This window comes from Plasmodium coatneyi, chromosome 8 (genome assembly GCF_001680005.1).
Source record: "Plasmodium coatneyi strain Hackeri chromosome 8, complete sequence".
NCBI classification, from domain to species: domain Eukaryota; phylum Apicomplexa; class Aconoidasida; order Haemosporida; family Plasmodiidae; genus Plasmodium; species Plasmodium coatneyi.
Genome location: NC_033563.1, coordinates 561,058 through 578,040, shown reverse-complemented (window position 1 = coordinate 578,040; position 16,983 = coordinate 561,058). Strand labels below are relative to the sequence as shown.

Below are 16,983 nucleotides of genomic sequence, written 5' to 3'. Positions count from 1 at the left end.
TCGGTCTTTACGCGGTGGTGGCGGGTCGTTCCTTCGTCTGTCCACCTTACGGGCTGCTCATTCGTCTATGCACTTTATGAGGCACACCCTCCTCTACCCCTTGTTGTGCCCCCCGGTGGCGCTTCCTCCGCTGCTGCCTACTGCGGAACCTCGGACACATACAAACCTGCATGTACGTGTAAGCACGCAGTGGGGAGTGCGAGGTTTCTACCGTGTGGTTAATCCCTCCCTGGGAGGTTTCCTTGGCATCTTGAGGGGGGTAGTTGGCTCATAAGGTGGGCACACAGTTTGCAGTTCGTCCAACTGGGATTCCCTCTGCAGCTTCGTCCTTCCTTCTTTCTTTTTTTTTTCTTTCTAAATGATGCTGCTTAGTGGTACGTCAGTCGTCTCACTTGTTTAGTTTTTTTTTATTTTTTCCTCGGTTGGTAAGAGTATTTTTTTTTTTTTTTTTTTTTTTTTGATTTCGCAAAATTGTGACTCTTCGTAGGGTGGGCACATAGCCTATCCATGGTTGGCAGCTTCTTTTTTTTTTTTTTTCCCAAGGGTCCCCCGGGGATTCCCTCACCACAGTCCAATTCGTAGCGCCGTCAGAGTCGTTGCTACTTGGTGAACGCACACGACGGTGACTTAACGCAAATTCAGGGTGCACTTTATTTTTTTTTTCTGTCCCCCAAAAGGGAGGGAATAATACACCTCAGAGTGTTGCCTTTTCCTTTAACTTCTGTAACGCAGAGAAGGGACCCCCAAAAAAATGGAGAAGGAGAGTTTACCTCCCCTGGAGTAATGTATGCTTCACCAACTCTTCTGTGAGGGAGTTCCTTTTACTGGCTAACCTACGCTCAGTTACAAGCCACTATACCCGAAAGCTTCCCCATCCAATGGGTGGGTATAAGTCAACAGGCCGGCTACTTTTACGATTGGCCAAGCTGATCCGATATTGAATTAATGCTGTGCCATTGTCGAGGGTACGACATGCAGATGAGTTATGCTAAAGGTACACCTGCGTATTTGGAGTCGCTCCAACGGGGAAGTGTTTTCCTACACACAACACCACCTCTCCCCAATCAACTCACCGAAGGGATATACCACGTGAACAGCATAGTTTCCACACATTAAAAAAAAAAAAAAAAAAAAAAAATGTCTTATACGGTTCTCTCCGTGGTGCTACTCCCCATTGGAGTAAACAAAATAGGAAAAAGGTTTCCTAGTAAAGGCTTCTTAACATGTTCAGGCGAACAGCAAACCAACAGCAGGGTGTAGGTTGTACTAACAGGGGGAAGGATACCACTTGCACAAAAGGATGGCAGAGTGGAGGATCCACCTTACAATCTCCTCAGCAGTGTTTTCTGCTTTTCTCTTCTTAGGGGAACCCCAAGAACGGATTCCAGTTTCTTCAATTCCCATTCTGACGGGGTTATTCTTCCTCGCTCGACAGCGTAGATGTATGCTCCTGGTGGTTGTGGTGTGTGTGTATAAAAAGGGGGGAGCAAATCGCAGGTGAATACATGACTACGTATGTATGATGGACGTGTATGCTTATGCGCATGTGAGTGCATAGTTTGGCTGACTGTATAGTGCACACGGAGGTATTTCCCTGTCATTACCTTCATTCTGGGTCGACTTTGAGATCTGCTGGGGGTTCTCTTTCGTTTTGGGTTCTCCCGTGAAGTAAAAATTGGTGCCCCAGAAATTTCTTCGCAGACACTTGCTGAGTGTGGCGGCGCGTAGGGACCGTGAATTCCTGAGGCGTCGTCGGGGAGGGGGATAAAAAATGATAAACCAAATGAGTCACTAAATGAGAGAGATGTTATGGGACAGAATAGAGTTGATAAGCGGTTGGTGCGCTGTTGCTGGTGCGAGGTGGGTACACATTGACCCGCATCCCCACGGCGTCCTACCTGGCGAACTCGATAAACCGGCCGATGTGCTCGAAGCGAGAAAACTTCACACCCTTGTTCAGCCGCACCTGTAAGCGGCTGCCGATCCGCAGGTGGCAGTGACCCCACCACAGCCGGGTGCTGCGGTTGTAGAAGGACTTCCCTGATGAGCAAAAAAAAAAAAGTGTAACTTGGAACATGCGGTTGTTAACCTTTGCGCCGGTATATAAGACCACGTACGGGGGGGAGGTGGCAAAAAAGACGTTGCGCGTACCAGCCCCTTCACCGCTCGGCTCAACTTAGCATAGCCGTTGTGACTTACCCATTCGTTGTCCGTATAGCGGGTCGAGAAGGGATGAAGAAGTAGGAGCAGTTACGTGGGAGTACTTACGATGGATCACTTCCCAATCGTGACGCCTTCAAAACAGGAAGGTCGACTCGAGTTCAGTTAGTGGTCGGTTAGTCAACCACCATCCGGTTCCCCAAAACGAATCCACTCGTGGAGGGCACACTTCCCTCCGATGGAGAGTAAACCTTGTCATCGAGAAGTTTCACCAAAATCAGCGCAAAATTCGTTCGTCATTTATTATGTACACCGATCCCGGTGAGGAGCCAACATGAGGAGAAAGTCAAACGGAGCGGCGTGAAAGGACCACGAAATGTGTACTGCATTGAGTAGGCAAAAAAAAAAAAAAAAAAAAAAAAAAAAAAAATTACTGCCTCAGGTTCATTTCCGACTCTGATATGTACTCACCTGTGTTTCTCTCCCTCCTCTAAACCTATCGCCAAGCGGGTTTCCCCAGTCGCTGGTTTTGCTTTTAAGAGGTAGGCCGTAGGATCGTCCAGGGGGCGGGGGACGCACAATCGTGAGAAGCGAACATGCGTTTATACATGTATCCACATCTGCTCATGCGAACCCCGTCGCTGCAGAGCAGACACTCCCAGAAGAAGCAAAGCAGATGAAAAAAAGAAAAAAAAAAAATGCTCAAGCATATATACCTTCGAATAATAAGCACCAAAAAAACGTTGCGGAGTAAACGGCCCAGTGAGTGCGGCGGGATGTGGAATGAGGAAAAGGGGGTCAAGCGGGAGATCGGTCCCGGGGTGGTAACTCCGCTTGGTGGACAGAGGAGGAAGCAAGCGGGGAACCAACTGGATGGTCACATAACAAACAGCTCCGGTTACCGCTTCGCTCCGCGTCTGAATGGCCACGTGGTGGATGGAGGGGGGGAAGAGCCTTCCTGTGAAGGGTCGCCAGAACGCGCATCAGTTCATCGGGGGGGTCTTCCGCATGTACAGGTTTGCGCCCCCCACGATGAACTGACGCGCGTTCTGGCGTATGCGAGCAGCCAGGTGATCAAGAGCCTGCACCTGCGGCAGCACTACATTAACAGTAAGGACTACTTCATGTCCCTCTCCCTGATATGCAACCAGCTGGCGGCACACCGATTTAAGGACCATTCATTTTGGAACACCGTGGGAGGGAGGCTAACCGAATTGTTACGCACTGAGGATGTCCACAAGACGATGTGCGTGCGATGGTTGGCCTTACTCTTGAATTCATTCGCCAGAGTATATGTACTGAATGAGCCTTTCCTTAGAGAGGCCTCCATTTATCTTATAAATAACAAGGAAGAAAATTTACACACATTTGACATTTCGCAGATAGCTAACTGTTTTGCAAAACTTAATTACGGGGATGCTAAGCTGTTCAAATATATGGAGGAGCAGATCTGCGAAAGGATAGACGAACTGAGTTGCCAGTCGGTTAGCAACATATGCAATGCATACAGTAAGTTAAGTCTTGGGAGCGAAACTTTATTTTGTCGTTTGATCAAAGCAGTCAAAAAAAATATGGACAATTTTAACGAACAAGAAATAGCTAACATATTAAATGCGTATTCAAAATTGGGCGAAAAAAAATACACACATTTGTTTGTCAATTTTTTACCTCATGTGTGTGCAAAATTTGATCACTTCAAGCCAGTTGAAATGGTGATGATTGCTAATGCATACTCCAAGTGTAACTTATTCAATAAGACATTTTTTTCCCTCCTGTGTAACTACATTGAAAGGAATGCTGACCTGTTTGAACCATCCGAGTGGGCCATACTTGCCAATGTATACGCAAACTTCAACCTCAGCGATTTAAAAATTTTTTACCTTATCAAAAAGAAGGTCAGCGATAGGGAACATTTGCTGCAACATAGAAATGTAGCCATGCTGCTACATGCTTTTGGAAAATTACATATACGAGATGAAGCGTTTGTTATCAATTTAATTAAAAGAAAAAAACACATAATAGACTCTCTAGACAGCCGGAACTTGACACTGTTTTATGTTTCGCTGATTAAATTGAATTTGCGAATTCCGACGGACATTTGGGCCAACTTAAAGCAAAACATTTCGAGCAAGTTACACACCTTTACCGATTTGGCCCTGGTGTCTATATGCTACTCGTCCATGTTCCTGTCCTACTTTGACATGAAGTTGGTCAGCTCGATTCTGCTTCTTCTAAATGAGAGGAGGGCAAATAGCAAATCGTTTGCACACCAAATGCATGTCACTCTGTTTGTGCTACACTCCGTCTACAACTTTGGGAAGTTTTCTCCAAAATTTCTTCTCTGCTTGTATGAGCTCTTGAGCAGGGCCTACCAGCATATCGCGCAGCCCAACTATTACGACATTAACAAGTCGGCTATTCAGAAGAGGATTTCTCCTTTTTTTCCCAAAAATTGCCTCAACGTTCAGGCGGAAGTGCCTATTGGCCCCTTCGTCGTGGATTTTCTCCTGACCAGGAAGCGGCCCGCGTAGCTTCTGTAGCTTCGTGCGAGTGCGACGTGGGTATGCGTAACTGGGTGTTTTGTTTTGTTTTGCTTTGCGTTGCTTTTTTTTGTTTTGTTTTCCACCTCTTTGTACAGGTAGCCATTTTGGTGTGCACACATTTTTTTTTTTTTTTTTTTTTTTTCTTTTTGTTCATGCAGCTAGCCATTCTGCTATTCACAAATGGGTATTTTTTTCCGCCTCAATTGTGCATAAATGGGCCGTTGCACATTCGCACGTGCGCATTTTTTGGTTCCCTAGCACAGCTTCAACTGGGTCAGCAGGACCAACAGAGCAACTGCAACACAGGCACATGTGTGACTTGTCGCTAAGCCGGTAGTGACTTCACGAACTCGTGGATTTCTTGGCGATCTGCCTCCCGCTGGCGAGCGAGCTCCGCGACGAGGTCGGGGTCTCGAACCTCCTCCCTCGTTTCGGGGTGCACCACTCTGAGCTTCCCCTCGCCGAGCAACTTCTTAATTTGGTTGGTGTCCAACTTGACCAAGTCGGGAACCGCTCCTTCCTCATGGGAGAGAGAAATGTCCTCGGTTAAAAATGCCCTAAGGAAATTATCAAAGAAGGAACACTCCTCCTGGTATTTCTCCTCAATGCGGCTAACTTCTTCGTGATACATATCAGGTGGTATCTCCACTCTGTTTTCAAAATGTTCTCTCAGTTGCGCAACATAGTCAACAAATACGGGGTACATCGAATCGTCCTTGTTGTATCGTCTTAGGAAGGAGTCTGCGAAATTTTCATTGGGAAGGTTCAGCCAATATTCCCCCCTTTCTTGTAAAACTTGAGAAATAATTTTTAAAAAGGAAGAATATGAATCGTTTAGCTTAACATTTTTTCCCTTTAAGTAGTGAAAAAAATTGTCCAGTGCGTCTAGTGGTTTGTACTGAACAGTCGTTTTGCTTTCATCACAAGGTTCAGGTAGATAGAACAGACAATTGACCTGGTCGTTACTCAGTTTGAATAATTTTCCCCCCTCGTAAGTATTCAGCACGTGTTGTAACATTTCCTCAGTTTGCACCGGAATGAAGGGATCACACAAAAAAATGTAATTACCCATAAGGCGAGAAAGAACTAAATTTTGGTAATCCCTAAAATGTTGGAGAAGCTTCAAGTGGTACTCCTCTCCTTTGTGTTCGTAATCTGACGGCTGTAGTTCCAGAGGTACTTCCCTCTTTGCCGTAACCAGCTGGTAATTTTTTCTCCTCCTCTGGGCTACCTCCAAATATTGGAAGCGCAAATCTTCAATATGTGTTTTCCATTTCCAGCTGAACAGTTCAGGGAAAAACTTATAACTTAATCCTGTCCTTAACAAAAAGTATACCATATTTTCGAGGAAGATTCTCCTATTGATATCGTAGTGTTCCCATGAGGGAAGGTTAATCATGTAGTCATACAGCATGGGGGTGTCACTTCTTTCGTTAAACTTTGTCGTTTTTTTCATCCACTCGGTTTTTTCGATATTTTTGTTTTCTTCGTCTTCCGGGGTTATTGATTTGCTGTTCAGGTTGTATGTGGCGTGTTTTTCTACAAATGCTTGCCAGTAGAGGTCACTGTCAATCCATTCGTTGTTGTCCAGGTTGCTGACTGGTGGGTTATGGAAGTTGATCCACAAGGTTTTCGCTCCGTCTACAAGAAGCTTAGCTGACGCCTTTTCGGCCTCCTTGCAGTTTTTTAGGGCCTCCTCGAACAGCTCGTCCTCTTTACTCTTCTTCTTTTCCTTGGCTTCTTTGCTCTCGCTCTGGTCCAGCTCGTCCAGGGCGTTCATTTGGTGGTCGTAGAACTTCTTCATGCTGCGTTGGGGAAAGGGAAGCGTTGATGTAATTCCCACATGGGGCAACATGTACAGGTGACGCTGCACATTCCAACGCACTTACCACATCAGGGCCTCCTTGTTGCTGATCTTCTCTGCCCAGGCGCCCCAGTCGACCCGCCGAATCTCCTCGCGCTCCTGCTTCTGCACCAGTACCTCTGCCTCGAAGAGCTTGGCGTTCAGCTCCCTCCAGTGGGCCATGTCACTATCCTTCGTTATGTAAGAGCTGAGGTCCTGCCATTTTTTCTTCAGCGTCGCCAGTGTACTGAAGCGGCAGCGCTGCCTGCTAATAACTTTCAGGGGCGTCATTTTTCCTAGTGGGTGTAACTTTCATCAAATTTTTGTACCTTCTTTAGGCAGGAAGGCACAATTTGGCTGCCTCTCCGGGGGGGCAATGTACCCACGGGAAGTAACTCGAATGTGGCAAGCAGCACAGCAGATCAGAAGATCAGCAGCGAAATGCCGTATCACCAGGTTGGCATGTCACCGGGATGTTATACTCCCTTTGTGTACCAACGGAACTAACAGCATTTCTTACGTTTCCAAAATGGTGAAAACGAAAGATCCTCTTATTTATGTGTTACGTCGTGATGTACATATGTACACATTTTTTTTTTCTTCTTTACTCCTCGGAAGAAAAAATGCTTTTTTTTTTTTTTTCCCTGCTATATATGCCCATTTGACGTGGCTAAAATTGTTTCATCCACTGTGAAGGGGAACAATTGGGGGCATACCGTGACTTTTTTTTTTTTTTTTTCAGTTGACATTGCACGGGTACCAGTATGTTGTATCTACGCCGAACTGGTCAAACGCGGCACTGAGAAGGTGTCAGAAGAAGGGACGACGCTTTACAGGTAATTTTTTTTACACTCAATTTTACGCGCAATTTTATACGCACTTTTGGAACAGTTTTAGAGCAGCTTATAGGACAACCGCGCCCCCTCTACTGGGCTGATCCACTTGACACTTTTGTGAGCACAAGAGGAAGGAACAAAAGTTTGCACAAAAAAAAAAAAAATAGCCCATTCGGTTACTACGTCCTGTAGGGGTTAAAATGGAAAAGTAACACAGCATGCTGCTTTACACTTAAAGGTGGGCGGTTTGCGAAAATCGCAAGGGTGAGAAAAGCCCTTCCCAGTTACAATAACAACCTCCTCGCTTGAACGTGTGTATACACAATGTGCCTCGTTGGAGACCCCTTGCTCGCTTACCAGTCGTGCCGAGCTTCAATGAGGCCCACGAGCTTATGGTCATTATCAAATATCGAGTAGTACTTTCTTATGAAAACGTTGCCTGTGGGGAAGGTGAGGGGTGGGAACGTATATTAGTGATCGGCTCCAACATAATGACAGAGCTCCCCTTTGACACGTTGCAAAACAGGTGTGCATATTACCAAAGACAAAGATGGGTCCGCGAGGCGCGGGGACGTCCAGCGACATTATTCCGATCACGCCTACAGGGGAGGAGAGGCCGTAAGCGGTAAGACGAGTTAGCAAGCGCTACAGGTGAACTAGTTATGACGACATCATATTTCTGTGCTATCTTACACTGAACAGAATTATCCTCCTAAAAGGGGATGTGTACACCGTAAGAAAGAGAAAAAAAAAAAGTGAGCAAACGTGAGCAAGAGAGAAAGACAAAGTGGGGCGACGAAGCTCTGCATGCTCTTCCCCCGAAAGACACTACCAAACACATTTGACATTCACGGTACATATGACTATCCGTTACATATATTTTTGAAGTTCTCCCACATAGCAAACGTAAAGTAGCGGAACCATCTCGCCCCTCTACGCTACCTCGTCAGTTTCCTCCAGGATGTAGTCGTCCGGCGTAAAATCGAACTTCACCTCCTTCCCTTCGACATTTTTTAAAATAAAAGAAATATTTGGCAAGCTGCTCTTATTTGAGCAATCCTTCTCCAAGTACAGTTTTTCTATCAGCGGTTGCATGAGGCTTGATGGGCCAGTTAGCTAAGGGGGAAAAAAATGGAAAAAATATATGAACCGTTCATAAAAAAATTGAAAATATGTGGCGAGAAGGAAAAAGGTATATCGCTCTATTTCGAGATGGGAATACCATCCCCCCCAAGTTGCTCACAAGTGATACATACCAAACTGGACCCAGTGTCAATGGCCGCTCTACATTTTCTATTCTCGCATATCTTTAAATTCTGGTCGGAGAGTTGTACGTCTATCAGGTTAATTTCCCAGAAATCTGTTTGCAAAAATGGGACATGGGAAATTCAGTATTCCAGTAAAGTGTGTAACGAAAAGGACTTCTCCTTAATGCTGCTAAATTGCATAATTTTTTTTTTCTTTTCTCACAAATGGATATGACGGGAAACCACTCAATTTGTCTTCCTTCGAGGGCATATTTACTGTTAGCTCGTCCGAACGTAATGGAGCCGGGCCTGTTCAAGGAAAAAAAGTTTACACCCATTGTTCATGCTTAAGTGCGCACGGGGGAGTTCATAGGTGTGCTTACTCTTGCAACTTCTTTGGCACGTAAAAAGAGAAAATGTTCCTTTTCAGCAAGTTCTGGCATTTTCAAAAGGGGGAGGGGTGTTTGTGGGGATGTTACTTGTTCGCTGGGCTAGTTGTCACATCGACATGCTGCCAAGCAGTCAAGCAACCATGCCGCTATTCCTGCTACCCGCGCACCTGCTTTTTTATCGTCTCTATTAAGGACGTCCCATATCCTTTTTTAAAGCTGAAGTCCGCTTCGCGTAAATCGGTGTGGTCAAAGGGGGGGAAAATGAGCAATCAGTCGATGCTTTCACCAAGGGAGCAAACATGCCCCAAAAAGGAAGCTGCAAAGAGGCGAAAAAAAAAAACCAACGGTCTGAAAATCCCAGGCCAACAATCCCATCGAAGGGCAATTCCGAAAAGGGGTGTAAAGACTCTGCAGAAAAAAAAAAAAAAAAATTTTTTATTGGCTGTTCATAATAAAAAAATAGCTGTTTTTTTTTTGTGCATGTGATTTGATGAAGATAGGTTTTCCCCTTCGTAACCTTCTATGGCTAGCCCGACACTCTGATGTTTGATCCTCCTAAGGCGAGAAAAAGGGGAGCCATTTGAATGAAACACTCTATACAGAAGTATTTGTCTGATCATTTGGGCAACGCTTAGTTCCGCAGAGCGGTGTGTTCCTTACAGTCCCTTTAAATTGACGTCGTCATATCCGTGCTCAAGGACTTGGGAAAAAAAAAAGACAAAGCAAGGAAAAACAGAACAAAATACGAGAATAGCAACGGGTCAAGTCACCCAATCTTCATTCACCACACCGTTTCGTTACACACGACAGTGCAATTTTATTTTATTCATTTATTTTTTTATTTACTGCTCTTTCCTGTCCCATACTAATGCGAGCAAGAGAAAAAAAAGAAAAAAAGGTGATGCACAAATTATGGGTAATGTCCAAGCGGTTTTCCCTTTTAAAGGTATACGGGTGAATATTTTGTTTTCTTTTGGATTTCAAAAAATTCTGAGCTGACCTGGATGTACGTGTAAATGGACTCCTTATTGCCTGTTGGGTGGGGAGGGGTAAAGCAGTCGTGGTCACTCCTTTGACGCGACGTTTGTGCTGGCAGAGGGAAACATTTGTGCATCCCTGCCGTTACCTTTTAACTGCTGCGTGTAGGTACTGGACCGGTCGGGGTTGAATTTCTTGTGGGACGCACAGCCTCCTCTGCGCGGTGGGGAAAAACAGAAGAAGCGTAAAAGTGTGGGAGATGTAGAAGGCGCAAAGGTAAACTTGGTGGTGGTTGCTTATCTAACTGCACAAGCGCAGAAGATAGCTACGCGCCTTCTGGGGTGGACGGCCTACTTGACACATTTCGTCGAAGGCAAGGCGAAGTTGCTGGACCCCGTGTCGAACACGACCTTAAAACTTTGCGGAGGAGTGCCAATCTCTATGTCCCCAATAAACTGGCTGTTGTGAAAATTGAGTAAGTCCTCCTGCACATACAACAACGAGTTTGGAGTCTTGTGCTCTATGATGTCGTGAAAGGACCTCACGTTTTGTATGAACCCCTTTACGTCATTTCTAAATCGGTTTTTCAATTTTATTTCGCTAAAGAGAAGGGGCTTCTTGCTGGTGTGCTCCAGGGGGGGGACGTTACTTAAGTTTTTTTTCCCCCCGCCATTTTTAAGGGCGCTAAATGGAGGTAGACACAAAATTGGGGGCGGCAACAAAGCCACGAAGAGGGTGAACAGGGGAGCAAAAAGGAATACGAGTCCCATTTTGCACCGTCTCTCGTTGGAATGACTTGGCGGTTAGACAGTTGGGTTAAACAAAAAAAATTAACACAGAAGTAACGCATCAGTAACGTGGCCAAATGGTGGGTGCAAACGGCTGGCCTTTTGCTCGCCGAGCAGAACTTAACCACGGAAGTGGAAACGAGACAGAGGGGATAACGCATCACGGGGGGAGGAAGTAACGACGGGTGTACGTTCGTGATGTGCAAAAAAAAAAAAAAAAAAGAGGAAGCAAAGGTAAACCATGCAAATTCAAACCGTGCCAATTTAAACAGGCCAACCTAAGCAAACAAATCCACGCAGGTTAATCCAAACCAACAACGCGAGTAGCGCAAAAATGTACGTACACGAACGGCCACGCTTCGTGAACGTGGCAAAGCACCCGCACGACAAAAATCTGCCTCTGCCGCGTCTGGACAAAAAAAAAAAGAAAAAAAAAAAAAATGTTGATCCAACTTTGCTACGTGTACTTTAACAGAAGCAAGAGTTCCTTCTCCGCCTGGGCGACTTCGTTCAGGTTGGAGTTCTGCGAAAAAAAAAGGGGAGAACAAATGAGGCAGTGAAAATCCAAGTGGGAAAAACGCAGAACAACTTCACACACTATTCACTTTTGTTCCAGCGCGGGGGGTTCATGTGTCTACATTGGGGCATCCTCACGTCGCACATAGCATATCCGCTCTCTGTAGAGCAGTTAATTTTTGGTGCCTCCTTTTAGGAAGGGCATTAGGAGAGATTAGATTATTTGTTCTTCCTCCTTCTTACCAAGTCGTTGTGCAGCTGCGCCTCAAAGTACTTTTTCACAATGGCGTGATAATTGAAACACTTGTCCACGTAATTCTGCAGCGAATGCTTTCTCGAGCAACTCTCGAAATTTGTGTAGAATTCCTTCGTCAAGTAGATAAAATCGTATGTCCATTTATCTTCTGCTTCCAAGAGTTGCACCTTCTGGTTGATCTTCTCCTCGGGGGTCAGGTTGCTCATCGACTGGATCAGTTGGTCTGCATGGGGCACGGTGATCAGTTCAGTGGTATGTGGGGGGGTCACTCCACTGGTGGGAAAATTGGTCCACTAAGGACTACTCACCGCAAACTCACCTGATATGTAGGACAAATTCTCGTACAGCTCTTTGCACTTCTCGCGGAAGGTGGCGCGCTCTTCGCTTTCCTTCTTGTCCGCGTTCTCCTTCGCCGTGTTGAAGCTGCAGCATGGGGGGGAGCAAGGCGGATGTGTACACACGGTTGGCGTGGTTGGTATTTTTCGCTCATTCTTCCTGAACGGTTCATATTTTTCTCTCATTTTTTATCATTTTTTTTTTTTTTTTTTTTTTTTTTTTTCGTTTTGGCTAGCTACTCGAAGGGGAGCTCGCGCAAGAGGCAGAGCAGGAGGATCGCCGCGAACGTGATAAGTATGACCAAGAGGGGTTTCCAAAAAAGTTTGAAAAACTTAAACTTGTACATGACGAGAAAATCGTGGTAGTAGTTCTCGTCCATTGGGGGGAAGAATTTGTCGATTTGAATTTCAACGACATTTCGGAAGGAAAACAAATCGAGCCAGTCCTTCTGTTTGCTGGTCAGGACATTAACACTGTCGTCCCTGGAAACAACTGCAACGTCGTCAGAGAAGGGGGGCAGCGAAATCCTGACCTTCAGCTGCTTTATAAAAAATGACTTAATAGATGGGGAAATATCAATTTTGTATGCATAATAATTTTCCTTGTTTTTAATTCTGTACAAATTGGACTCATGATAAAAGGCATTAAAAAAGTGAGCTCTCCATCCACCCAAAAGGGGGTACCTGGGGCGCAAGTCAAACTGAATGTGGCTTTTTTTTTTTTTATGATCAAAGATTTCTTCCGCTTGGATGAGATATATTTTGCCGAGGTCGTCGAAGTACTCATAATCATATATGTCGTAATTTATTTTCGACTTCATGGAGTAAATAATTGTGGTGGACTGATCGTCTCTGTGTGTGTGTGTGTGTCTGTCTGTCCCTTTCTCCTCCGACGTGTGTCTATTTTCGTAATCGCTAAGAAGGTACCTATCAAATGTTTGTATCCTTCCCGCGTCGTTGCGCAGGATGTATTCTTCCCGTTCGTATACAAAACCCAATTGAGATAATTTTATATCCTTGGTAACTCGCTCGAAGTAGCCTAGGTGGTTGTTGGATCGGAAGTAGAACAGGGCTTTATGCCCGAGCGTGAAGCGGCCCAGTTCGCTCCCCTTTGCAACGAACTCGTTTTGATCATTTCGGACGGCCTCTTCCCCTCCATGGGGAAGTTCGCCCATTGTTCTTTCTCCCCCCTTCTCACAAACATACGTGTCATTATTGAACTTTACGAAGCTCCGCAAAAAATCGCCATCCTCTATCCTCACGATGGAACAATTTTTGCACAAGAATATTTTTAATTCTTCCTTCTCTTCTACATCGTAGGGTAAGAGAATTTTCGAGGAAAGATAAAACATCACTTTCTGTCCTTCCTCTGGGGATATATCAACAGGGAATGGAAAGTAGGGCTGTCCCAGGGCATATCCAAAATGCAGAGAGACCTTTTCATCCTTGTGCAATCTCCTTTTTAGGGTCACCCTGTATGCCTTCACTTGGAATTGCTCCAAGTCGTAGTCCTCATTGAAGGGGTCCACTTGAATTTCGCTGGCGTCACGCCTCGGTTCCTGCAGGATTTGGTACCGCAGTTCGCCCTCGTTCTGGTCTCTCACGCGGAGGGTGGTGGCCTGCGGAGAGGGGCGATGGAGCGGTGATATAACGGTGTAATCTCAGCACACTGACAACGTAACGGCTAAACAGCTTGCCAATGAGATGGAGCCTCCCCCTCGAGGGTACCTGAAAGGCCTCGTGGTAGGGAAGCAAGAAGACAAAGCTGTCGACGCTCTTATCACCCTTGTTCTTCAAATCACCCCGGATTATCACTTCAACGTAGTTCTTTTTTAAATACATGTCCTTCCTAATATGTTCATACACCATGTAGTCCTCGTCACCAACGTACTTTGCTATTAACTCATTTTTATGGACCTCCAAAAATTGCTTATCTATATCAACGAGGTTCGAAAAAAGATTCAGGTTCAACTTCCCCGCGGCACACCATGTCACTATGGCTTTTAGGAAAACGCACAGGATAAGATTCATTTTGTGGAACAAGTCCTCATAAGGTATGCTTCCTCTGCGCCGTTGCGTGTGAGCAGCCAAGCTGACTGATCAACTAGCGATGCGTGCACAATAGGGGGGGAGTTAGCGGAACGAGCCCTTCCCAACGCAAGTGTAGAAGGGAAGCGTACTCTTCTTCCCACCGTCCCATACGCTGCGCACTACATGTGTGTTGTTCTCTCCACGTGTTGCTATTTTATACCCATGTAAATGTACATACCTATATATATGTGTTTTTTTTTTTTCTTCCTGTTGCTATATTTGTTGACACACACCCCCTAAGGTTGTTTTCCATCTCACGGGAGGGGGAGATATCCCTTCATCGTCCCCTCGACTTCTGCAGTCGAAAAATGGAACAGAGAGTAGCCTCCAACGATGCTATGCCACAAGGGTCAACAAGAACACAGTGCAGGAAGGTAGGAGGCCAGGATGAATAATCCTTCACAATATTATGTATGCACAGGAAGGAAAAAAAAAAAAAAAAAGAAAAAAAAAAAATGACACCTCTCAAATCAAGTGGCCTACGACGCATGCTATGGCCACCAATTTGAAAAATACAGAACCGTTCGATTTAGCCCCGTTTTGTGCACTTATGGGGAATGAAGGAGGTACCTTTTTTTTTACCACTGCATTGAGACCTTTCCATTTTGTTGTTAACATGTGCTAAGGCACTTGCGCAGTGATAAATCGAGTGAAGAAAAGAAGTAGAAGTTTCGTGGATTTAGCTGTGCCCCCAAGGGGTGACAACTTTTGGGGTGTTGGTCTTACTCCAGGGATGCCTTTGCAATAAAATAACAATTTTTCGGTGGAGTATGATCAATCCCATCGGAGGCGGGAGGGGCACCACAGATATATACAACTCCCCCTAGAAAGTATGCCCCCATTGGGTAGGTTAATATTTACTGGGAAGAGTTAAGCTCCTCGGGGACAGCACACCCGTTTCGTAACAACAATGGGGGTGTCGATCAGGTCACCTGTTTATAGATACCTTTTTTTGGGGGGCTACTCCGGGGTTGTCATCAAAGGAGTAGCGCAAGGTGTGAAAGATTAACCCTATTCATTTGCCCATTTTTTTTTTTTTTTTTTTTTTTTTTCCTTTGAAGTTGTACGGCGGGGCATCCACACAGGGGATAATATTTGGACGGTCTATAAAAATGAGTTTTCTTTCCAGCTGTGTCACCAGTAATTCCCTCGTGCGTTCAGTTGGAACGCTTTTATGCGGGCTCGTTTATGGGGCACATTGGGCACCCCTTCTCCCTCTTGACGGGAAAATCCTAACCTGTGTTTACAACGTTAACGGGGGAAAGGAACATTTCTCATTGGAGCGAGCCGCCCCTGTCGTTCTTGCCCCTCCTCTGCACGATCGACACACCATTACGCAGACTTCTCCACCTGGAGAAGGACATAAGCAGAGAAATGTTTCGCATCCATGGAAGAGACTGAATGGGTGATGACCTTCCAGCTCTGCTAGGTAACCTATCGTTAGCATTTCATTTTGCCCTTACTGCCTCCCTTGTACGGTTAAAAAAAAAAAGAAAATGGGACATTTTATCCCGGCGGAGGAGGTAAGCGCAGAGATTGGGTACCCACATACGAATGGACTCATAACTGATGATTTTATCCCCCCTTTGGCGATTACGACATGAAAGTAGATTTAATGTGGACGTTCTTTTCACTTGCTATTTTCTTTTTTTTTTTTTTTTCTCGCCATCAATTAGTACGTTAGCACCGCCAGGTTTTATGCAAAAAAAAAAAAAAAAAAAAAAAAAAAAACGCGCGACCCTTTTTTTACCCGTACCGACTACAACATATTTCGCGTGGCCATACCATACCGCATGTCCTCAAAAAAGAATTCAAATAAAAGTTTTCCCATGGAGAAGGGTACAAAAAAGTTACTTCTAGTACATACGCATTCCACTGATACACGTGGATGACTCAGCAAAACGCTACTTTGCCCAATCGAGTAGAAACGCGTTTTAACTAACCACGCAGCGACCATTTAACAGTCATACCTTGCGCATTTCTTTGTGAGAATCATCCTCCCAAGAAGAAGCAGCCTGGCCTAACTTCCACAGAAGAAAAAACGAAATTGTTCTTATTCAGAGGCGCCTCCCCAGAAGTGGTAATTTCTACCGCCAGTGACGCACGTTCGCGTTGAAGCTTTCCCGCCCGGCGTCATCCCCATTAGCTGCGTTACCCGATTGATCGATTCACCGTTTCATCACTTCAATCCTCTTCGCAGAAGGTTCACAGACCCCTTTGGAGAAAACCCACCGATCCGTTGCAAACCAGCGCAAGAGCGTGTCTCCTCCCATCCCCCCTCCATGAGCACAATGACGTCGAACATCATAGACAAGATTATGAACCTGGAGGTGCCCGAAAATGGGAATGCCTCGCTAAACATTATTTTTGGAGTGATAAATATTTTCTTCTTCGGAATAGGAATGATCATTCTAGGCATAATTAACAAAGACATGGATGACCTCATAATTGGAATTCTGCAGCTGCTTGTTCCCTTGATCGGGTGGATATGGGCCGTGTTCTGGGGAATCCTCATCGTTATTAAAAACTCAAAGTGAGCAGTCAGGTTGTCTCTCTACTGAGCGGTAACCTTTGTAGAGGGGAAACCCAGAACACTCTAACCACCCCCCTTTTTTCAACCCATTTTTGATCCGACCGAGTGGGAAAATGCTCCACTTTGGTGTCACTTCATCAACCCCCCTGTACAACATTGTGTTTCGAGTTCTTATCTGAACGTTGCATGAGGGAGATCCGCCACCTGTTATATAACTTCGTTGTGAACTCTTTTTTTAATTGCCCCTATTTTGTACCCCATTTTGCTTGCATCCGAATGAACGTTTTTTTTTTTTATATTTTTTTTTTTTTTTTCCAACCCTGTTTTAAATTCTACGATTTACCTTTGATGTGTTTAAAATGAAAAGTTACTAATTTTGGAGCAGCACAAGGTTAAGAAGCTGCGGGGGAAAAATATCCCTTCTCTTTTGCAGTTGCTGTGAGGACAGGATATGCCGAGGCGGAT

The 16,983-nt window shown here is 45.2% G+C and overlaps 5 protein-coding genes across 5 annotated transcripts; 2 read left to right on the top strand and 3 right to left on the bottom strand.

Annotated features, from left to right (window-relative positions):
* Positions 1-1,325: 1,325 nt before the first annotated feature.
* On the bottom strand, positions 1,326-2,038 carry PCOAH_00020480 (Uncharacterized protein; the record flags this gene model as incomplete). Its single annotated transcript, XM_020058857.1, has 3 exons — positions 1,326-1,450; positions 1,605-1,741; positions 1,899-2,038. Coding segments are annotated over 3 exons (402 nt in total), but the record flags the coding sequence as incomplete, so codon positions are not given.
* Positions 2,039-2,858: 820 nt separating this feature from the next.
* Positions 2,859-4,691, top strand: PCOAH_00020470 (Uncharacterized protein; the record flags this gene model as incomplete). The annotated part of the gene is made up of 1 exon (XM_020058856.1): positions 2,859-4,691. The coding sequence occupies one exon, from the start codon at positions 2,859-2,861 to the stop codon at positions 4,689-4,691; it is 1,833 nt and encodes a 610-aa protein (XP_019914320.1).
* A 337-nt stretch (positions 4,692-5,028) lies between these two features.
* Positions 5,029-7,156, bottom strand: PCOAH_00020460 (Uncharacterized protein; the record flags this gene model as incomplete). Its single annotated transcript, XM_020058855.1, has 2 exons — positions 5,029-6,508; positions 6,596-7,156. The coding sequence occupies 2 exons, from the start codon at positions 6,835-6,837 to the stop codon at positions 5,029-5,031; spliced, it is 1,722 nt and encodes a 573-aa protein (XP_019914618.1).
* Positions 7,157-7,561: 405 nt separating this feature from the next.
* PCOAH_00020450 (Uncharacterized protein) lies at positions 7,562-13,925 on the bottom strand (the record flags this gene model as incomplete). Its single annotated transcript, XM_020058854.1, has 20 exons — positions 7,562-7,568; positions 7,740-7,821; positions 7,922-7,981; positions 8,076-8,094; positions 8,325-8,498; positions 8,639-8,742; positions 8,853-8,938; positions 9,013-9,065; positions 9,189-9,247; positions 9,367-9,429; positions 9,539-9,576; positions 9,682-9,713; positions 10,022-10,053; positions 10,148-10,215; positions 10,354-10,794; positions 11,255-11,310; positions 11,547-11,782; positions 11,879-11,982; positions 12,135-13,513; positions 13,623-13,925. 20 exons carry the CDS (start codon positions 13,923-13,925, stop codon positions 7,562-7,564), a joined length of 3,396 nt encoding a protein of 1,131 aa, XP_019914581.1.
* Positions 13,926-16,276: 2,351 nt separating this feature from the next.
* On the top strand, positions 16,277-16,522 carry PCOAH_00020440 (Uncharacterized protein; the record flags this gene model as incomplete). Its single annotated transcript, XM_020058853.1, has 1 exon — positions 16,277-16,522. The coding sequence occupies one exon, from the start codon at positions 16,277-16,279 to the stop codon at positions 16,520-16,522; it is 246 nt and encodes an 81-aa protein (XP_019914441.1).
* Positions 16,523-16,983: the final 461 nt, after the last annotated feature.